Source organism: Erythrolamprus reginae, chromosome 3, assembly GCF_031021105.1.
Source record: "Erythrolamprus reginae isolate rEryReg1 chromosome 3, rEryReg1.hap1, whole genome shotgun sequence".
Lineage (NCBI taxonomy): Eukaryota > Metazoa > Chordata > Lepidosauria > Squamata > Dipsadidae > Erythrolamprus > Erythrolamprus reginae.
Window position 1 is genome coordinate 118,875,884 of NC_091952.1, and position 23,109 is coordinate 118,898,992.

Below are 23,109 nucleotides of genomic sequence, written 5' to 3' on the forward strand. Positions count from 1 at the left end.
GCAAGGATGTCCCATATCACCTCTTCTTTTCATTATGACTTTAGAAGCACTCTTAATAAAAATAAGATCAGATCCAAAGATAAAAGGTTTAACAGTTAGAAAAGAGATATACAAAGTCCAGGCCTTTGCAGATGATTTGACTTTTATAATGGAAGATCTGTTAGTCACAGCACCAAGATTAATCCAAACAATAGAACAATATGGCAAGGTGGCAGGTTTGAAAATAAATAAAAATAAAACAAAAATTATAACTAAAAACATGAGTAAAATACAAGAAAGTAATTTAGAATGTATTACTGGAATGCAAATAGTTAAAAAAGTAAAATATTTGGGAATATGGCTAACAGCCAAAACAATAACATTAAAAAATGATAATTATATAAAATTAATTAATGAAATTAAAAAGGATCTAGAAATATGGAACAATCTAAAAATATCATTTTTGGGAAGAATTGCTACGATTAAGATGAATATCTTACCTAAGGTATTATTTTTATTTCAAGTGATCCCAATCAATCCAGGGGCTAACTTTTTTAAAAACTTAACAAATGTGGTTAAAAAATTTCTATGGCAAGGGAAAAAGGCAAGAATTAAGATAAATATGTTAGAAGACATAAAAGAGAGGGGGGGTTTTGCGCTCCCAAATTGGAAACTATATTATCAGGCAGCCGCCTTAACATGGATTAAAAACTGGATAACTTTAGAGGACATGAGAACATCAATATTAGAAGGACATGACCTCATGCTTGGTTGGCATGCTTTTGTGTGGTACGATAAAGATAAAAACCATTCTTACTTTAAAAGACACACGCTGAGAAAATATTTATTTGATGTCTGGAAAGACATAAAGAAAAACCACTTTTTAACAATTCCAGATTGGGTTACCCCCTTGGACGCAATAATACATCCAAATTCCATTAATGACTCAAGAAATATAAGATATAAAGACTTGTTAGACAATCAAATGAAATTAAAATCTAGAATTAAACTACAAGATGAAGGGATACAAATTGATTGGTGGCATTACGCACAGATTAGATCCAGATACCAGAAAGATAGTACACTCTATATATTTAACAAAAGTAAAAACCTGTTAAGTGAGTTAATCACTAAAAACCACAACAGAGTAATTGGAAAAATATATAAATATTTGATTACCCACAAGAATATTGAATTAACATTAAAAGATAGTATGATACATTGGTGTAGAAACATAGGTAAAGAAATTGATTTAGATACATGGGAGAAAGTTTGGATGTGCAATTGGAGAATGACTAAATCAGTTTCTTTGAAAGAGAACCAAATTAAAATGTTTTATAGATGGCATCTCCCACCAAGTAGATTAGCAAAAATGTTTCCAAAGACATCACCTTTGTGCTGGAAATGTAAGAAAGAAATAGGATCCTATTACCATCAATGGTGGACATGTAATAAAGCTAAAATGTATTGGAAAATGATAGAAAAAATGACAAAAGAAATTACAAAGCAGAAAATAGATTTCACCCCGGAGTTTTGTTTGCTAGGAATTACTAACCAAAATTATAAAAAAGAAATTTTGTACTTGATTATACATATTTTTACAGCGGCAAGGATTATATACGCGCAAAATTGGAAAGGGGAAGATATCCCCAAAGAAGAGGGAGTTATTGCAAAAATATTAGACTGCGCGGAAATGGACATGATGACAAGACGCTTGAATGAACAGGAAGAAACCAAATTTTACGCAACATGGAACAATGTTTATGAATGGATAGATAAGAATAAAAAAATAAAGAAAGAAGAGTAGTAACAAGTATAGATATTTTAGATGATCTTTTCTTATTAAGATTTATATTAGATTTAGTTTACATAGATAGAATAGAAATTTGTTTTTTCTAAAGATTTTTTTGACTTGAAATTAATTAGAAACTTTTATATGACAGTTAATTTTTTTTACTAGATATTTTTTGTATTAGTAGCATTGAATTAGATATTCAATTGTGTATTCCTTTTTCTGTATCTGCAATTATACTTTTGAGAAGAGCAGGGATGATACATCCCTACAATGTATGTTAAATGTTTGTAAGTTTGTTTGTCATTTTAAAGAAAATTAATAAAAAGATTTGAAAAAAAAATAATAAAATATTGAATTTTAGATGTCATTGTTTTAATCAATCACATAAGCCACTAATGGTCCTTGGCTCCGAGTCTTCGGAGAGGGGCGGCATACAAATCTAATAAATAAATAAATAAAGATATAAGCTTCATAAGTAATTGTATTGTTAATTTAATAATAAAGGGAATTTACAGCCTACTTAGAGAGGGCTGTAAAGCACTGTTTAAGTGCTATTGCTGTTTAAGGAAGCACTTTATTCAAACATTCCAGTGAACAAAGAGAGGATGCAAAACATTTATGCAGATTTTTAAAGAAAAACAAACCAAAATAAACATAACACCATTCCACCAAGAGCAATAACTAGAGATTTGTATTAAGCAATCCAATTCCTTGGCATTCAATAATATGGGTATCCTTGGAAGAGTCTCCATCTTCTGATTTTGTCACTGTAAACTTAGCCTGCAAACAATAAACAAAAAAGCATGCTTTCTTAAATTGTTCTTCACATAAACTGGACTCCAGGAAAACATTCAAAAATTAGAAATACAGGAAAGTCCTGCAAGCGGAACTAACAATGTCATTAAACAAAAAGTCATGTGACTGCAACAGACTTCTATCAGTTCTGTAACAGTCATTAAGCAAATCACCATGACTTACACTGGGGAACAGCAATTTCATTGTCTTAAATCTGTGACTTGTTTTCAACTAACTTTTGGCCTCTGGATCCAAAAATAACCACAGTTTTTGTCTTATCACATCAACTTTTTAAGATACAAGATACCCCCAAAAGTCATACAAATTGTGCATATAAAGAATAATAAAGTAAAAACTTACAAAGTACTATAATTTATTCATACAAAGGCTATAATAGTTATTGCAAGTTAAATTGTGTTCATACAAATAGTTGTTTTTTTATCGAATGGTAATTATAAATTTTTCACTTATAGCTTTTTCCGGAGTGTTTAATTTGTGGACATTCTTGCTTGATGCTCCAACAATAGTCAGCCATCATATGTACATCCCATCTCCCTTAACACCATGCTTCGATGGCCTTCAAATCTTGGTGGAATCGCTCACCCTGCTCATCACTGACTGCACCAAGATTTTCCAGGAAGTTAGCAAGATGGCTATGTAAAAAATGCAATTTGATAATCATGATGCCTAATTAACTATGTTATATACTGTATATAAGGTGTAGAGAAAAAACTAGATATGGTAGAAAAATACTAATTACAGTTTTGAAACCAGCATGCCTAATTAACTATAAAAAATCTCAAAAATCAAACTCAACAGAAATTGTGTTACAAATTGTTCCCCAGTGTTATGATTTCCTGCCAGCTTTCCCATTGTGAGAAGCCAGCTTTGAAGGTCAGAATTGCTGACCATGCAACTATGGGATGTGGTGACCATCGTAAATGCAAGACCGTTAATCACATAATCACATGACTGCAAGACTGTTGTGATGGCCTCAAGTTCAAGGACTGATCTTAAAACCTTTCAGCACTACCATAAATTTAAACAGTTCCTGAATGAGACAGTCAGTAAGGGATGATTACCTATTAAGACATATTTATAATTACTAAAATATCAGCATCAGTTGAATTCAAGAAGTAGATGCTAGAGGGCAGCAAGGATTTGGAGGATAAAAGCCACAATTGTTATGCATCCTATCTTGGGCACAATATATCTAAAGTAATTGCCATTCTTTCCTGTACACATGAATTGTGGAGGGCATCATTGTATCCTTTGCTTCCCAGTAAATCATCCTGTGCCCGTCTTTTTTTCACTAGAGATTGTGCCATACCAATGCTGGCCAGACTGACAGCTTTGGAAAATCAAGTGATCTGTAAAGAAAACTGCTACTTACTTTTGTCAGCAGTTCTGCAAAATGTATTGCAGTTTCTGTGTGCAATGTAATAGATCCAGTTTTTATTCTTGATTTCCCATTTGCTAAAGCCATGAAAATGATCAGCTGGAGGGGATCAAAAACAAACCGACATTATGAATGTCTAAAGGGATGCAATGCTGCCTATTGTTTAAAAAAACAGCACAGTCAACAAACTGAAACTCAACCCAGACAAGACAGAGTGGCTGTGGGTCTTGCCTCCCAAGGATAATTCCATCTGTCCCTCCATTAACCTGGGGGGGGGAACTATTGACCCCCTCAGAGAGAGTTCACAACTTGGGCGTCCTCCTCGATCCACAGCTGACATTGGAACATCATCTTTCGGCTGTGGCGAGGGGGGCGTTTGCCCAGGTTCGCCTGGTGCACCAGTTGCGGCCCTATTTGGGCAGGGAGTCACTGCTCACAGTCACTCATGCCCTCATCACCTCGAGGTTCGACTACTGTAACGCTCTCTACATGGGGCTACCTTTGAAAAGTGTTCGGAAACTTCAGATCGTGCAGAACGCGGCTGCGAGAGCCATCGTGGGGCTTCCTAGATTCGCCCACGTTTCTGCAACACCATGGTCTGCACTGGCTGCCAATCAGTTTCCAGTCACAATTCAAAGTGTTGGTTACGACCTTTAAAGCCCTGCATGGCATTGGACCAGAGTACCTCTGGAACCGCCTGCTACCGCACGAAACCCAGCGACCGCTAAGGTCCCACAGAGTTGGCCTTCTCCGGGTTCCGTCGACCAAACAATGTCGTTTGGCAGGCCCCAGGGGAAGAGCCTTCTCTGTGGCGGCCCCGGGCCTCTGGAATCAACTCCCCCTGGAGATTAGAACTGCCCCCACACTCGTCTTTCGTAAATTACTCAAGACCCATCCATACCGCCAGGCATGGGGGAGTTGAGACACCTTTCCCCCAGGCTTTTTTTATATTTATGTTTGGGCATGTATATGTTATTTCCTTTTTTAAATATGATAGGGTTTTATGTGCTTTTTAATATTAGATTTGTTTTCGCTGTAATATTGTTTTTATTATTGTTCTGAGCCAACCCGAGTCTTCAGAGAAGGGCGGCATACAAATCTAATAAATTGAATTGAATTGAATTATTTGACTATCTGACCAGAGCATCCTTTTATCTGATGCCTCTCTTTCTAGATATTTCTGCTTGCACCATTCTGAATGATCTGAGTTTATTACAACCAGCCAAGTCACTGAAAAATGTACAGTTGCAATCTTGAACACATAATTAGGGAGTGCCACTATACTTAAAGATATTTATAAAGTAATCTTGCTTTCTATGATTATTAATAAAATGTATTCATCAGAAAAGCTTCTACCATAGTGGTTCCCAATCTATGTGGGTTGGCGGCCTGGCTATTTGGTGGTGGTGGTGGGGTGAGAACCAGACCGTGTAAGTGGCAGGTTGACGTTGCATACGGTTGCAGAGTGTCCTCGGTTCTGAATGGACCACAGTCCGATAGTGGACTGCAGCCTGGAGGTTGGGGACTCCTGTTCTACCAGACTCCTTTTGACTTCTTTTAACCTGATTGTCCTCCTACAACATGTTTTTAACATCCCTATTATAAAACACACTAAATCTACAGCCTTTTCCAGTTTCATGCAAGGTTCTATTGCTCTGGAAAGATTCTGGCTCTCCAGGCTAATTTTTAGCTTGCTGCTTTATTACTGTTGCTAGTTAAACAGAATTCATTAGTGGATCAGTTTGGTCAATCTTACTGAGAAAACCCATAATGGCTCAAAGATGGGTATCACCTCAGTAAATTTTCATTTTAAGCTATTTTATATTAATGCAACTATTTAGCGTCATGAAAACACCATCCCCCCCCCCCCTCCCAAAAGACAAGTTTACAGAAAAGTAAGGCTATAGAAAAGTAAGCCCATTTTTTTTGTAAATGTCTACCAACATTTGCAAACTTATAGAAGTGGCTTTTCAGAACTGCAGGTGGAATTGAGAACCTTTCACAGTGAATGATCTGTGAATGATTTGAGGATGATCTACTGAATTAAGTGGTTTTCTTTTGTTAGATACACTTTCCCATTTTCACTAACAGTCAATCTTGCATACCTCCCAATTAAGGTGTGCAAGAAGAGAAACATCCATGTGGCTCAAAGCTCTCCTAGGACACCAATCTGCTCTCCAACATAGTAAAAAGTTAAACCTCGGAAGAGTTTAGCTAATTTTTTTCTCCTTCATGGCATACAACAGAACTGGTTAAAAACAAACAAAAAAGAGAGATAATGTCTCTATATGTTTTCTCACAGAGACTGGTCTCAAATTCACCAAAATGTTGCAAATGTCAGACCATTCATTTATTAGTATGCTCCTAATAAAGCTCAGGAATGATTAGAAACAGCTTTCTTTCCACTTCACTCTCCAGCTATGTTGGATTGCACCTCAAATCCACCAGCAATTGAAAAAGATAAGACACCACAGGCCACACATTCCCATTGTGTGAGAAAACCTGGATACTGAATCAGAAACTCCTTGGGACCCTAATCCACATGTATGAGAAGGTGTACATGTGACATCTCAGCTTGTACTTTTTTGTGAGCGACTTCCTCTGTGTAGATCTTACTTGGTCCTGCAGATAATCATCCACAGCACCTCCATGCCGAAGATTTCCCAGCAACATCTCTGCTGCTTCGATTCCAACTTTGTCTGCATTTTTACCTGCAAGAAAAATTAATTAGGAATGTGATTTAAATAAAATTGTTTTCTCACAAGATTGCTTCTTCAATAAATGAAAATATGTTTAGAATAGTTTTCTATCTTAATTGTAATAGGCATTCATTCACCTTCACAAGGTAGTCAGGGAGAGTTATAAAGTTTTGGCTTTGTGATGAAATTGGATGTCAGTTTTTTGCTTGTTTATTCTTAATCCTGCTACATTACCGTATTCCTTTACCTCCTCCATTAAATGTTTACCTGATTCCATCGGGTTTTCTAATATAAAAACTAGGTCATCTGCATATGCCTGCAATTTAAATTCTTGTTTTTTAATTTTCAGACCTTGTATTTTTGGGTTTGTCCTAATCCGATTTAACATTGTCTCGATTGATAAAATGTACAATAAAGGTGATAATGGACATCCCTGTCGGACCCCTTTTTCAATGTGAAATTGTTCGGTTATATCCCCATTAATTGTGATTCTTGCGTATTGTTTTTGGTAAATAGATTCAACCATTGTAGTAAATTTAAGGCCGAATTTCATTTGTTTTATCAGTTCTTTCATAAACCCCAATTCAGATTATCAAACGCTTTTTGAGCGTCTAAAAAATAAGGGCCATTTGTTTTTCGGGGTGTGTTTCTGTCATATAACAGACATCTCACAGGTGTACCCACAAATAGAATATACAATGTTCTGTTTTCACTGTTTTTAATATGTATATAATTAAAAAAATCTATTTTAAAAAAAAAGAAATTGGATAGCAGATATTCATCAAGTTACATTTGATTTAAGATAAACTGACGTTATATTTGATTTATTATGTCTATTATGGTTTCTCCCAAATATGTGCTATAGTAAGAGCTCAGTTTAGTGAACCTTGATACAATGAATTTTGCGTGCAATAGATCCATAGATACAGGCATTGAAACATGTTGGCATAATTGTGCAAATGAAGTATATGGATGCAAATGATGTCACTGGTGTTATGAACTATAACTGTCACTAACTCAATGTAGATTTGGCTTTCACAGCTAAGGTAGTATACTGTTTCATTATGCCAATAGGGTATCTTTTATCAAAGGGTTTTTTTTCCTTTTCCTTCCCTCTCCTTTTTGGTTAATCATCTCTACCCTTTTTCCCCTCCAAGTTCTCTTAGCCTTCTGCCCATTTCTTATAAGGAAGTCTCCAAATAATCCTTTACTTACTTTACCTTAAACAATAATGCTCCCTGTCATCACAGTCTCCTTTTTTCCAGCTGTTTTAGAAGAAAGATATGGATTCAAAGGGCAGAGAAAGCAGATTCTATCTCATTCTCCTCTCATATATGTTACCCTGTGGTAAGATGGGAGGCCAATAAATTTATGTATATCTATGTGTGACACACATATCCCCTCCCCACACACACTCTTCAAAACTGGCCTTACAGACTCAGCCAGAACAAGCTCTCTATTTGTAATGAGAGATCGTTTGGACTAGAAGACCCATGTTACTTTATTGGAGATATTATTTATGTATTTATTAAATTTATATGCCACTCAAGAGATGCCTCAACAGGCGTCAAATGAAATAAATAAATAAATGTCATAATGAAGCTGCCATCGGATAAGAACATAGGCTGGATATATATAATCCTGAGAAATGAGCTAGAGATGTGATGCTAGGGAAGACACTGCCATGCTTTTCAGGAGGAGGTTGCACTTATCGCCCACTACCAGTGAGTTCTCTGGGAGCATCGTGGGTGGGTGCATATCCGGCAGGTGCGCCTGCGCCCATCAGCATAAGATTTGGCTTCTACGCGTGCACAGCAAGTGAAATCTCATGTGACGACGCTCTGTCGTGTGATATTTCATTGATTTTCGGCAATTTCTTTGCTTCCGTGCATGCGTGGAAGCAAAAAGTCTTGTACGAGATTTGGCTTGCAAGATTAGAGAAGCCAAATCTCGCACGGGCGCATGCATCGGGGGCGTGGAGATGCATGCGCATCTCAATTTCCACTACCGGAACCCAATCGTGCTGGGTGCAATCCGCTACTGATGCTTTTGGCTTGAGCCATTTACAAAACGGGCACCAAGGAGGCCACATGAAGCAATGTAAAGCTCTCACCTCTTTTACCAAGGGATGATCCTGCCAGCAAGCCGCCAGTGTCTGTCTCTGCAATAATTCTAAATAAAGTAAAAACTTGTAGAATTATGTGAAAGCAATGAAGCTCAACCTTCCTTTTCTCTCCCCAAAAACAGCTCCCAAGAAACCAGGCTTCTTATGGCAATAAACTGGACTCTCAAAGGACAACCAAACTCACTCACATAATTCCAGATCCTGTTCCAAAGGCTTCATTATCCGACTCTCTAACAGTCTGAATATTGACATAAAGATCCCGGATCTCTTTCCTGATGCATTTCACTGCAGCAGAAGCCATCTCTTTGGCCACCTAAAGTAACAAAATGAAATATGGAATTCCCAATCCAACAGCTTTCCTCCATTCATGCATTTTACTTGGAAAGAGGGTGCAGAAAGATTGCAATTTTGCAGAAATTTGCAACGGATGTCTCCTGAAAAGTTGACCTAGAGCAACGGTCCGTGCTCTAAATCCAAGAATTCTGGCTCGCTGCTGCGCTCAAGCTCGCTTTTGTCTGCCGGCTTGCCTTGTGCCACACCCCTCCCCTCGCGGCACAAGGCGAGCATGGCGGTTGGGAGGTTGCTGTCGGGGCACATCAAGCCCCATGCCGACCAGCAAAGCCAGCTGCCCCGGGAAGCAGTGCGTTTGAAAAGCGCACATTTGAAAAGCGTGCCGCTTCCCTGGGTGGGATTATCTATCTATCTATCTATCTATCTATCTATCTATCTATCTATCTATCTATCTATCTATCTATCTATCTATCTATCTATCTATCTATCTAATCTACCTATCTATCTATCTATCTATCTATACTTCTATGCCACCCAGTCCCGAAGGGATTGCCGCTCAGACACTATATTTTTCCACCCACACCGAAAAAAAATTAGAGGGAACATTGATCTTAGGCAAACATCTTTCTTATTTACTATACTGTCCTGTTGTAACTAAAAGTGTCAATTAAAGCAGTGCCCCCCCCCCCCAAACCTTTTGGGCACCAGGGACCAGCTCTATGAAGAGAGGGTTCCCCACAAACCAGAGGGGGCATGGTTCTGTGTGCTGCCTGCATCCCATGGATGGGGCTTTGCTTGTTTGCATGGCCTTGTTTGCATGCCATGGGCTGGTGCCAATCCACGACATAGGGGTTGAGGACTTCTGAATTAAAGAACTAGATTTGGAATCTTCTTCAGGAAAAGAATGTACTTTACAATGGCACTATTTATTTTTAGCCTTATGACTGTGTAATGATTTTCTTAATATGGCAAAGCGGAGGAATATAAAATGAACACTCTACTATGTTGTTATCATAACTAAATTGCCCATATTATTTTTCAAGGTAACATGGCATCTTTCTAAACCATAGTTAGCGTAACAATCGCTTGGTGGTACATTCCATTCTGGAAATCATAAACTAACATGTTAACTAAACCGAACTATTTTATAACTTAAAGCAGTGTGAATTTAATCCAACTTTGGATCCAAATCTTAGAGGACAAGTGCATTTCTTCACCTAAATCTATCAGACATACTTACTTTGATTGGCAAAGCCCCAGCTACAAAGGCTCTTCCGTGTATCTTGGTCACTGTACCACGGTCAGTAAAATTGATTGGGTTTAGCTGCTTAACCGGGGACATTCGGACAACGACTTCACCACCCCCTTTAGGATAGTAGCCCCTGTTAAAAAGTAATCACACACAAGCAGAGCTCAAAATAATGAATTGTGGGGGTTTTTTTGGCAATTAAAGATAAATTTTCCCAAACATAAGCCTTGTTTAATGAGATTTAATGAGGACCCAGACAGTTGAGAGCGACATTTTGACTATGTAAACCTCTTAAAGAGGGTGATAATGCACTGTGAAGTGGTATATAAGTCTAAGAGCTGGGATGACGCAGTATTTAGAATGCAGCACTGCAGACTACTTCAGCTAACTGCTAGCTGTAGTTCAGCAGTTCAGATCTCACCACCGGCTCAAAGTTGATTCATCCTTTCATCCTTATAAGGTGGGTAAAATGAGGACCCAGATTATTGGGGGCAATATGCTGATTGTGTAAATTGCTTAGAGAGGGCTGTAAAAACACTATGAAGTGGTATATACCGGTAAGTCTAAATGCTATTGCTATTGCTAAGTGCTATTGCTATTAATCTAGTGCTTTATTTCTGACACTACCTCTTTAGTGTATCTTTGATAAGCCCACAAGCAAGATACAAATATCAGAGGTCAACAAAATAAGTATTCACAGAACAAGCAGGTCAAGAGCAGAAAGAACTATCACTTCACTCTTTACTCCCAAAGTACATCTAGTCCCTTTAGTTTAAAATCATTTGGCTTTGAGTGATGTGCAAATTCCAAAAAGAAGATAGAAGCAGGACAAAGATGTGAAGGAGAAAACTGAAAAGCAAATCAATTTAATTGAGCCATAATTTAATTAATTAAATAAATAATAAAGTTGTTAAATAAAAACATTCAAGGGAAGCTACTCTCTAGTTTTTAGAGGTTGAGCTTTTACTCTTAATGGCTGGTCATAAGCTAAAGGAAGGGAATACCTTTTGTTGCCAAAATGCAGGAAAGTTATTGGAGATGGAAATTTGTGATCACAGAGACAAGACACAACTCAACATACAACTGGAACTCACCTCCTTTTTATGTCGCAGTCTATAATCAAACCAAACTTCTCAGCTATTGGCTTGAAGATCTGGAGAGTAAATACATTTATGAGAAATGCAGGTACTCCATTTTATTGAATTAAAAAAAGCCCTTTAGTCATGTTGCCAAGTTTATGCAAAAAAACCAGTATATCTGTCTGAAGGCCTCTCTCTATTTTACCTGATTATGGAAAACTGCAATTTCTATGGACAATAGTTTGCTGTCAAAAACTGTAATTTCTTCATGTTTTAAGGCCAAACTAAGATTTGTGCAAATCACTTCTATGTGTCTGGGACATATTCTAATCTGCCACAAATTAGAAGTAGAATCTCATAGATACTCCTCTGGACATAAAACAAAAGCAACGGAGCCAAGTGATTTCAAGGCCCACAATGACTTATCATTTTATGTGACATGAGATAATCTAGCAGTGTTTCCCAACCTTGCCAACTTGAAGATATTTGGACTTCAACTCCCAGAATTCCCCAGCCAGCAAATGCTGGCTGGGCAATTCTGGGAGTTGAAGTCCAGATCTCTTCAAGTTGCCAAGGTTGGGAAACACTGATCTAGCAGATATCTTAGGGCAGGGCTGTTAAACTCCCAGCCTGCAGGACAGATGCATCACACACTGGCCATAGCGATGCCTGGTTTAAAAAAAGGGGGGGGAGTCCCGTGACGCCCCTGTGACAATGTGAGTTTGACACCTCTATCCCAGAGAAAGAATTAGGATGAGGGATAATATGCCATTTCATTTCTTTTCTCTGTGTTTCCAATAGAAAATAATATTGGTAGCTCACGATTGAACTGTGTAATTCTTGAGGTTCTCTAGTTGGTGGTTGTTTGTTTTCCTGCATCATCAAACTAGGTAGCATCATCAGTGCTGGTTTGAAAAATCATGATGAGGTAACCTAGTTTGTTATTACAATGTTTGCAAAAAAAAAACCCCACTAAATTCAGTGAACACTAAGTACTTCCCAGTCTCTGTTTTTCACTTGAAACACAGCTTTGACTAAGAAATACCTAATCAATAAAAATAAAACAACCAATTATATTATAATCCCCCTCTTTGCAATGTGGGCATGTGTGCCATATTATTCACAAAATCCCATTATTTTCAGTAATAAAAATATTTAGCATCCAACTGAGTAATTACAAGCAGCTAACAAAGTTCAGAAATAATAGCTCACTTGATTGTGACAAGTACAAATAAATAGATATAAAGCTATGTATTACAATCTGAATAAATAGCAGTTTGTTTTTGTTCTAAAAAGCTTTAACACTGCTCTACCAGAGATGTTGCTCAAGCTTTAAAAAGTTAACAAGGTGGCACATCACAGCATATATAAAAAAGGGAGCAAGCCTTGGCTCATGAGCATCCAACCTGAGTGTTTTGAACCTCCTGTGCTTGATTTGAGCCTATTTAATTTATGACATCGGCTTTTAAAAGCTGATTTTTCTTTTCTGCCAATTTTTCAGGCAGACGCATGATTAAAAATGCTTACTGCCCAGCAAATATAGTGAACATATTCCCAGTACAGTGGTACCTCTACTTACGAACTTAATTCGTTCCGTGACCAGGTTCTTAAGTAGAAGAGTTTGTAAGAAGAAACAATTTTTCCCATAGGAATCAATGTAAAAGCAAATAATGCGTGCGATTGGGGAAATCACAGGGAGAGTGGAGGCCCTGTTTCCTCCCAGGAGATTCCTAGAGAGGCCCCACAGAGGCTTCTCCCCACCTTTTCCGGCTCTGTTTCCTCCCAAGAGATTCCTAGAGAGGACCCACGGAGGCTTCTCCCTGCCTTTTCTGGTTACAGTTTCAGAGGCTCGGGTTTGTAAGTGGAAAATGGTTCTTGAGAAGAGGGGAAAACAATCTTGAACACCTGGTTCTCATCTAGAAAAGTTCGTAAGTAGAGGCGTTTGTAGGTAGAGGTATCACTGTATCTGCATTGATAAAACTAACTGGACAAATCCACTGTGAAACAACCCCAAAGGAAAGCTAACTTGATCCAAGGGCCAACCTTAAGCACATGAACCTCTACTTACCATCAATGTATAGTCAATCTGAGGAGCCATTTCTGCATTGGTACCACCTTTCAAACGAAGTTCAGAAGGAGAGGCCGCAAAAAGGACACAAGGCATGGCCACTTGCATTAGCAAGCAAACGCTCCTATGATTTAAAAAAATGCACAGACAAAATAGGTTTATGCTCTCATTATGTTCCCATCAAGGAGTGGGACTCAAATGCCTGACTCTATCTCTTCAACTCTATGATTTTGTAACGGCTTGTACCTTCTTGAGCTTGTATAGGAGAACGACAATCTATGGTTTTGTTTCCCACTCACCTTACATTTTACTCTCACTTTGCTTTCCAGCCATTGTTCTTAAACTTTATTTTGCTCTCAGGACCCTTTCCACTTTTGAAAAAGAGCCAAAAGAACTATTGTTCTTACAGATTATGCTTACCAATATTCACTGCATTAAAATTTTAAATTGCTGCCTTCGCTGCCACTGCTGCTTCTCATTAACTGATGAGATTTTAATATTGTATTTCAACAAAGGCTGACAAATAATTTGATTTCACAGACTCCTGAGTGAGTCTAACTGGAACCCTGGAGGTCCTAAATCTACACTTTAAGAAACACTAATTTAGAAGGAAAGCAATTGTCTCCAAGTCAGTCAGCTTCATAGCTAAACAGATTGGAACTAAACCTTTCCACTACTAATTTAACAACTGGTTAGTCCCAACACTGAAATTCTGAGCCACTCTGCATTGTAATTTGGAGTTAGGATTTTACAATTTCAGAAACTGGACTTCAATCAAAGACTCCATGATCCACAAAAGGGAAAAATCCAATAGAAGAGAAAAATGTGATTACAAAAGATTTCTTAGAAAAGAGCAGAAAAATCTACCAAAGAATAATCAGGACATAAAGTAATAAAATATTAGTATAGCTGTATGCATACGTGTATTTTTTCTTTCATTTTTCAGCAAGATCTTTCTTAGTCTGGCGTCTTTTAGGCAGATTGGACTACAATTTCCATACTATACTTAGCTAGCCGTTCACTGACTTGTGATAGTGGGATTGTATGAAATATATTTGGAAAGACACAATTCCATAGCTTTAAAGCAGGGGTCCCCAAACTTGGCCACTTGAAGACTTCAACTCCCAGAATTCTCCAGTCAGCTATGCTGGCTGGAGAATTCTGGAAGCTGAAGTCCACAAATCTTCAAGTGGCCATGTTTGAGGACCTCTGTTTTAAAGTATATGTTCTCTTCAAAACTGAGTGCTAATTAATACAAGTGCAGAAAATAATACCCTGCTGTTTTAGTGTCCGCTAAGTGAGTTCCACCCTTGATCTTCCCGGGTGTGAAAGTGATCTCAGTTGACCCGATGTCTCCCCCTTCCATCTGTCCATCACATAGAGCACGAACCATTTCCAATCCAGACAAGTGCTGAGGCCTTCAAGTCAAATACACTGAGTTAGAACAGAGAGAGCCTGGGCATGCATACAGGATACAAAAGATTCTCACCTTCAGGTGATGTTTTCTTCCATCACAGGTTACCGTCATTAGCCACTACCTTAATTAGCCCATGAAAAATAGCAATAACCCTTGGACAAGCAAAGGCAATTATTCTCAATTACTGCTTTCCTTGTTTAGAAAGAACATTTCTTCCAGATTTGGAACTTGGTGCATTTTATTTAATTTTACATAGCGTTTGGTTTCAAAATCCTTCTGTGTCACATGTTGTGGCTGAATTTGAAAATTAAGGGAGACTAGGATAGATCTATTTCAGCCTTATTTTGGCCTCATCAGCTAGCCATACCCTCACTGGGACTTGAACCTGCAACCCTTGCCTTGTAAGGCAGAGAATTAACCTCTAGACCAGAGGTCCCCAACCTTTTTTGCACCAGGGACCAGCTTTAAGCTAGACCAGTTTTCCATGGCCCGGTGGGGGGGGGGGGGGGAGCTAGCTGTCAGCGGCGCCGTAAAAGGGGCGATCAAGAGAGGAATGGGTGAATGAATGGACGGAGGGTGGGAAGGAAGGAAGGAAAGAGGGAAGGGACAGGAACAAAAGAAGGGTGCAAAGGAAGCAAGGAAAGGTGTGAAAGGGGAGAGTAAGAGAGGAAGGAGTGAAAGAAGGGAATGAGGGAGGAAAGAAGGGAGGAAGGAAAAGGAAAGCAAGAAATGGAGGGAGGAAAGGAAGGAAGGAAAGAAAGAAAGAAAGAAAGAAAGAAAGAAAGAAAGAAAGGGGGAAGGGACAGGAACAGAGGAAGGAAGCAAGGAAACTTATGAAAGGGGAGAGTAAGGGAAGAAGGTAGGAAGGAGAAAGAAAAGAAGAAATAGAGGAAGGGAAGGCAAAAGAGAGAAAGAAAAAGAGCAAGAAAGAAAGCAAGAAAGAGAAAGAAAGAAAGGCAACTTCAAAGAAAGGCTCACTGAGCATCTCTCACTCTCTCTCTCTTTCTATCCCTCTTTCTTTCTTTCTCTTCCTTTCTCTCTCTCCTCTTCCTTTATCTCCTCTCTCTCTCCCTCTCTCTTTCTCTCCCCCCTCTCTCCCCCTTTCCCTCTCTCCCTCTCTTGCTATCTCTCCCCCCTCTCCCTCTCTCTTTCTCCCTCTCCCTCTTTCTCTCTCTCCCCCCCTCTCTCTTTCTCTCTCTCTCCCCCTCTTTCTCTCTCTTCTTCTCACTTTCTCTCCCTTGTTTTCTTTCTGTCTCTTTTGCTTTCTCTCTCTCTCACTCTTTCTTGTTTTCTTTCTCACGCTCTTTCTCTCTCTTGTTCTCTCTCTTGCTATCTCTTTCTCTCCCCCCTTTCTCACTCTCTCTTTCTCACTTTCTCTCTATCTTGCTGTCTGTTGCTCTCACTCACTCTCGTTCTCTCTCCGTTCTTCTCAGCGATGACGCGCGCACGCCCTGCCCGCCTCACCTTTGCGAGAGCACTTTCGCCCCGGGCTCTCAGCAAGGGGGTTTGCAGGAGAGGCGGGGCCGGCGAAGGTGATATTGAATGTCGGGGGAGAACGGGCGGTTGCGCGCGCTCCCTATCCCCCTGCTAGCCCACTCGGAATATTCAAAATAAGAAAAGCCTTCGCCGGCAAAGGTTTTTCTTATTTTGAATATTCCGAGTGGGCTAGCAGGGAGATAGGGAGCGCGCGCAACTGCCCGTTCTCCCCCGACATTCAATATCACCTTCGCCGGCCTCCGCTGAGGAAAGCCTTTGCCGGCATTTCCTCTCGGCGTCAAGGAGGCGCAGCGGCGGGCGGAGAGAGGGAAGGGGAGGCAGCGGCGTCCCTCCTGGCCTTGGCGGGCCGCCCAACCCTCCCCACCTCCTGCAAACGCGGCGGGCGGCGGGGGGAGAGCGAGGAGCCGGTTCCGGCGGGCGCGGGGCTTGGCTGGCTGGCGGGGGGAGCACCGCTGGTGGTGCGGAAAGGCCGAGGGGGCCCTGGCGCCGCGGACCGGCTGAAAAGCCCCAACGGCCCGGTCCCGGTCCGCGGACCGGCGGTTGGGGACCTCTGCTCTAGACTATAGTATCCAATCCCTTCAGCTCTGTACCAGGGAAGGGTTACATATTTTTGTATCGAATCACCCTGACATATTGAAGGAACATCACAGCTCCTTTTTTGCCTCTCGACAAATATATATATATGTTACACAGAAGGATGTCAAAATGAGAAAGGGAGGGGAATGATAGATACATGGTTCTATTTATATTTGGTTCTGGCTCCACCCACCATTTGTTTCAACCCCATCCAACATGGGGGATGTACCTCCCAGTCAGTGTAAGAAATATAGTGCTATGTGAACAAAAATTAGTCTTATTCACAACAGTAAAGCTACATATGTCCCTGTAGTAACTTCCAGACAAAAATATCACAGGAATTCTGTCTCCCAGGTCTTTGAACTTAAAAGAGAAAAGGAGGCCAATGGCAGCTCAAAATTATGGTAAATGGATTTTTCTTGGCCCATTATCAACAAGGATAGAACCATCAATTGTACAAACATTTGTTTAAGTCATTTGATATAAGTTATATAAGAATAGTGATGTAATAGGTTTATATTTTTGTTAATCATTATATTGTTTATTCATGTTTATATGTTTTATATGCATCAAATTTTTTTGCAGAATTTTTAAAATTAAGGGAGACTATTTCAGCCTTCTTGTGGCCTCATCAGCTAGCCATACCCTTACTGGGATTTGATCCTGCAGCTTTTGCCTTGTAAGGCAGAGAATTAACTTCTAGGCCACAGGATCTGGTCCCTTCAGCTTTTGTACCAGGGAGGGGCTATATTTTTTTTCTGTCAGATCACCCTGGTATATTGAAGGAGCATCACAGCTTCCTTTTTGCCTCTTGGCCCAACTCAGGGCCATTTCAAGGCAGTTAATTTTGTTCATAGCCAACAAACTATATTCTGTAATCACATTTTTTTTGCTGAATTTTTAATGGGTACTCCTTTGTAGCCACAATAAAAGGTTTTGCAAATTTTCTGTCCACAAACCTGGCATAAATATGAGCCACAATGATCTGATAGCTTTTCCCCCTCCTAAGATTTAGCAGGACAGAAATTTGCTTTCCCAACAGTTCACCGGGATTTACCTTAGGCCAGGCTGACTCCTGCCAGCTCGGATATTTTTCACTTGCAAAGGTTTATTGAGCAAGCAGCTCAGAGCTGTAGAAACCCTCAAGATCTGGCCACCCTGCAAGGAAAGCAGATCATTAATAACAATAACAATAGACAAGGTTTTGAAACACAGTACACCAAGCCTCACGATTGTGGAAAATAAAAAAGTGTAGATCATTAATGCCGCCATACCAGGTGACAGTCGAATTGATGAAAAATAGGCACATTGAGTGCTGTGCCAAAAAACCTCAGCCAGCATTTGTAAACAATAAACATTGACAAAATCACGATTTGTCAATTGTAAAAGACCACTGTACTTGGATCTGCACACATCATATGAAAATGCATCACCCAGTGATAGGGAAGTGTTTGACTTGTGATATTGTGATACGAAATCCCGTACATCAATCCCGTTTGTTGTGTATTACTGTTTTTTGTGAGTCACCCCGAGTCTATGGAGAGGGGTGGGATACAAATCTAATAAATTATTATTAATTATTATTATTTTTGTGAAAACAAAACAAAACAAAATAATAATAATAATAATAATAATAATAATAATAATAATAATAATAATAACTGGAACTAAACTACTAAGTTTAGAATTCTAATTCACTTAAGGGAAAGGGTGCATAAACTCTTCCTGTGGATACCCGCAGGGAAAGGAGGAATTCAAAAAGATTAATGTTGTATTCCTTCCCCCCCCAAATATAAAAAGATCCCTGGCAGAATGGATCTTTGAAGTGGGTTAATTCCGTTTCTGGTTCGGGGAAGAAATCGGGGTATACTGTAACCTCTTCCTGCCAAAAATTAATTATAAGAATTGCGACCTTCCTGGCTTGCTCTATGACACCAATCGAACTGTTCATTCATTCGTTCTTTCGTCCGTTCATTCATTCATTCCTTGTGAGCGTGGGGTTGCGCCTCTGTCCCGAGGAAGAGCCACGGGATCCGGTTACCCACGGTTCTCTTCTCCCCTAACTCACCCCTTCCATGACGCTGCCATCTATCTCCATCCGGCCTTCGTCGCCCATGGTGGGCCGCCGCTGAGAGGCTGCGTCCCGCGCCCTGCAAGGGAAAAGGCCCTTCCGAGAAGAGATCAACCCCCGCGCTCCCAGAAGCAGACAAACCGAAGGACCGGAACCCGACCCAAGAAAAGCACGGAGACCGAGCAATCCAGCCAGGGCCGTAGCCGCCTCCTCCAGCTTTCGGCCTCTAGTGAGAAAGCGGACGGGGAGCAGGCGCAGAAGTGACCGGACTCCGCTGCTGCTGCTGCTGCTGCTGCTGCTGCGGCATCACTCGGGAACTCGTTTGCCAGCGACTTTAAAAAGGGAGAACGGGGGCTGCGAAGTTATTTCCATAGATAACTTTTGGAAAACCTTTTCCACAGAGGCTGTTATTTTCCCCCCTTCCTAACTACTGTACAGTTAAGTTCAATTGCAGCTCGGCTGGATCATTACGCATAAGCGTTTGCTTGTCTATCACCAATGAATGGACCGCAAAGATCAGGAAACGAGATTGGGTGTGACAATACAGTAACAGACGATAGATGGATATGGATAGATAGATATGGATAAAAGATACAGTATATAGATAGATTAGATGGATGGATGGATGGATGGATGGATGGATGGATGGATGGATGGATAGATAAATATCTTGTACACGTTTGACAAAAAATTAAAAAATCTATCATCTACCCACCTACCTAGACAGACAGACAGACAGACAGACAGACAGACAGACAGACAGATAGACAGACAGACAATATGAATAGAATAATAGATAGATAATAGATATGGATGGATGGATGGATAGATAGATAGACAGGCAGGCAGATAGATAGGATAGATAGATAAATTTTAATCTTAGACTGTCTACAGTTGACCCCACTGCATTCCTGTAAGGCAGTGTTTCCCAACCTTGGCAACTTGAAGATATTTGGACTTCAACTCCCAGAAATCCCCAGCCAGCGAATGCTGGCTGGGGAATTCTGGGAGTTGAAGTCCAGATATCTTCAAGTTGCCAAGGTTGGGAAACACTGCTTTAAGGAATCTGTAAGGGCTGGGCATAAGCGTGCCACTGCGCCTACCATCCCTGTCCTACTGTCCTAACTGTCCTAATTAGATAGAATGGATGGATGGACGGACGGACAGACAGACAGCTAGATAATAGACATGGATGGATAGTTTTATTTTTGTTAAACGTGTGCAAGATATCAAGCATTTGTATATACATAAACATAAGCAGAGTACTGTAGGTACAGATAAATTAAGATGGATGGTTGGATGAATGGATAGATATGTACATGCACAGAGAGAGAGAGAGAGAAATGGATGGTAGGTAAGTAAGTAAAGACAGGTAGGTAGAGCGAGAGATACTGCCTCTAAGATTACGGACAAAGAAACCTGTGTAGCCTGAAAGCTTCTATCCGTTTTATCACATTGTGTATGTGGAGAGAAAGACGGCGTATGGATATACATGCATAGGAATAGACACCTCTCTCGGCAACTTCGCGGGCAGGAAGGTGACATCCTGCCCGGTGAAACATTATCTCCCATCAGGTGAAGTTGGACCCATCCCTGTTAATTTCCCTTAAGTCCTTCACGGCTTAGTTATATCTTCAGGCGAAAATCCACCTTCTTTGGTAAAATGAATGACTGGCGCTTTGCTGTATGTGTATATATATACTGTACATACATACACAGCAAAGCGCCAGTCATTCATTTTACCAAAGAAGGCAGATTTTCGCGTTCTAATTGGCCAGAGGGAAGGAAAGGCACGACGCGATTGGCGGATAAAGGGGAGGAGTGGGAAAGGCGTGGGGAAAGTATCTTTCCGGAATAAGATGGCGGCAACGATTGCCTTGAGGAGCAGCTGCAGAGCCGCCGGGCGTTTGGTAAGGAGCGGTGAGCGGTGGGAGAGCTGAAAAATGTGAGGTGGGGCTACACTACATTAGATGCTTCGTAGGTCTTGCTTGTTTCCATTTTTCTCCAGAGAAAACAAAGCTGAAAGTACAGTACCTATTTGAGCCTCCGTCTATCATGAATTGTCAGCCCTGTTCTCTTCAATTTGAGATTAATTCATAGGTATTTATTAAGTATTGGCGACGCAGTCAGCACAATGACAGAGCTGCAAAACCATCCGCGGTTTGTGGCCTCTTTACCGTATCCACCCTTCCAGAAATAAGTGTCGATGCATTGCATAAATATAAGCATCTTTGTGATTTGACATTCTATCTTGCTAATTTCTATGGGTTTTGTGCTACCAAACCTGTACAAGCATTTCTCTTATCCAGTGTTTCCCAACCGTGGCAACTTGAAGATACTTGGACTTCAACTCCCAGAATTCCCCAGCCAGCGAATGCTGGCTGGGGAATTCTGGGAGTTGAAGTCCAGATATCTTCAAGTTGCCAAGATTGGGAAACACTGCTCTTATCCACGCAGGTTTTAAAGTTCTAACGTTTTAATTGATGACTGGAATGTTTCCCAACAGCTGTTTGCCTGGGATAATGCAGAATTTCCTCCCAGGTCACAGATGTATTAATTTAATACAATTTCTCAGAGCTTTTGAAGTAGTTTAGAAGCAGCCCTGCCTCTGCAGTTCCCATGTTGGCATTTTTGAGAGCTAAGAGATATTTTTCTTCTTCTCTTGAAACTAAAACAAATCTGGTTTTCTTTTTGCAAAATGCAGTTGTGCTGAGTTTTAAGGAATCTTGTTCTTGCACAAATGAAAAGCTCACCTTGGCCCCATTTTCTGGTCATAATTCACAGGTTATTAATGCACAGGTCTTTCAAAGATAAAGCTAGCTTAGCAACTCCCTTATAAGCAATTGCTCAAAGTTTTTATTTATGTTTTGTGCAATCAGCCTTAAATCAGAAAAGAGTAACTTGGGAGAAGGCTGACATCTCAAGACTGACATATGTATATTCTCAGCATGTTTAGATTTGTGAAAGAACAGACCACAGTTGATCATTTTTTACCTACTTTTGATGGACTAAACAGTAGAAACAGAATGTTGGAAAACTCTACAGTTCCTCAAACTTCCAACCAACATGCTTGTTTTGTTCTAGATCAGCAATTTTCAGACCTTTTCAGGCTAAATAACCTACGTTGCCTACAAGCTTCCAGGTTTCTTTTTGCTGAAAGTATATTCTGCTAGATGGTTTTCTGTGTGATCTAAAAGTGAGTGTTTCTAGTTCTATCATATAGGATTACCTATTCTAGCTGTAGTTATGGCTCGGTTTCTCTGTAAATCAGTTATATATTCCTACCTTTCAGAAGTCTGCTTATAAATAAAATTACAGGACCTGCTAGGTCATTCTTTCAGAGACATTTCCTTACCAAAATAGAGAAAGAGAATGATCACTGTTGGGCAAAAATAATGGGAGTGGAAGTGACTTCCAACTTCCTGCTGACTTCCCCGTTGATGTTGTTTGTGGAAAGCTGGTAGGGAATGTTGGAAATCCCTTCTCTTCAGATGAATTGCCTACCATTCTGTAGAGGGGAGGGGAAATAAAGGTAACAATGGATCATGAGCAAAACTGTACCCTTACTCTCCATCTTGGTATGTCCCCAAAGGTCGCCTCCATTCAAGGAGGAAGAGAGCTCACCCACTGGCCTTTGGCACTCCGCTCCCAGCATCCCGACCTTGTAAACAGGCATTGCTCATCCTTCTCTCTCCACTCACTCAAAATTTATCCTTTGTGCTAGAGCAGTCAATTACTGCTTGCCTGTTGAGCCTTACTACCAGCTGATTGGGTGCAAGGGAATGAGGGACACAACTTTCACCTTGGTTTGTGCCATGCAATTTACAGGTTTCTGGGAAAAGAAACCTGTAAGTTGTAGTCATTTTGAAGCAGTTTCAACATTCCAGATTTCATTCCCATTGGAGTCAGGAGGGCTGGCATTCTGTAAGTTAGCCTATTTGAGTTATCTTGGTTCAACAATTACACAGATTAACAGCATTGGAAGGGACTTCGTAGGTCATCTAGTCAATCCCCTGCCCAAGCAGGAGATGCTACACCTGTGATGGTGAACTTACGGCACACATGCGAC

The 23,109-nt window shown here is 40.2% G+C and overlaps 2 protein-coding genes across 3 annotated transcripts in view; one reads left to right on the top strand and one right to left on the bottom strand.

The window, feature by feature from the left end:
• Positions 1 to 2,250: 2,250 nt before the first annotated feature.
• On the bottom strand, positions 2,251 to 19,501 carry RTCA (RNA 3'-terminal phosphate cyclase). The gene is made up of 11 exons (XM_070746462.1): positions 19,038 to 19,501; positions 18,027 to 18,127; positions 14,754 to 14,897; positions 13,480 to 13,603; positions 11,427 to 11,485; positions 10,324 to 10,465; positions 8,981 to 9,105; positions 8,781 to 8,839; positions 6,585 to 6,679; positions 3,963 to 4,067; positions 2,251 to 2,554 (listed from the first exon to the last, which is right to left on the bottom strand). Exons 1-11 carry the CDS (start codon positions 19,083 to 19,085, stop codon positions 2,456 to 2,458), a joined length of 1,101 nt encoding a protein of 366 aa, XP_070602563.1. The 5' UTR covers positions 19,086 to 19,501; the 3' UTR covers positions 2,251 to 2,455.
• A 1,369-nt stretch (positions 19,502 to 20,870) lies between these two features.
• DBT (dihydrolipoamide branched chain transacylase E2) overlaps positions 20,871 to 23,109 on the top strand; it is a 33,172-nt gene continuing 30,933 nt past the window's right edge. For both annotated transcript variants that reach the window (XR_011558616.1, XM_070746463.1), the window contains exon 1: positions 20,871 to 20,950. Coding sequence is in view for 1 of the 2 variants with exons in the window: in XM_070746463.1 (XP_070602564.1) it covers positions 20,900 to 20,950 (51 nt within the window). In the remaining variant the exon portion in view is untranslated. The remainder of the gene's footprint in view (positions 20,951 to 23,109) is intronic.

Excerpts from the sequence above, each read along its gene's own strand:
- RTCA (XM_070746462.1), bottom strand. The coding sequence starts at position 19,085 with ATGGGCGACGAAGGCCGGATGGAGATAGATGGCAGCGTCATGGAAGGG. Across the intron at positions 14,898-18,026 it reads AGGAGTCAGCCTGGCCTAAG|GCCTCAGCACTTGTCTGGAT; the intron begins GTAAATCCCGGT and ends TTTGACTTGAAG. Across the intron at positions 8,840-8,980 it reads GGAACAGGATCTGGAATTAT|AATTATTGCAGAGACAGACA; the intron begins GTGAGTGAGTTT and ends TACTTTATTTAG.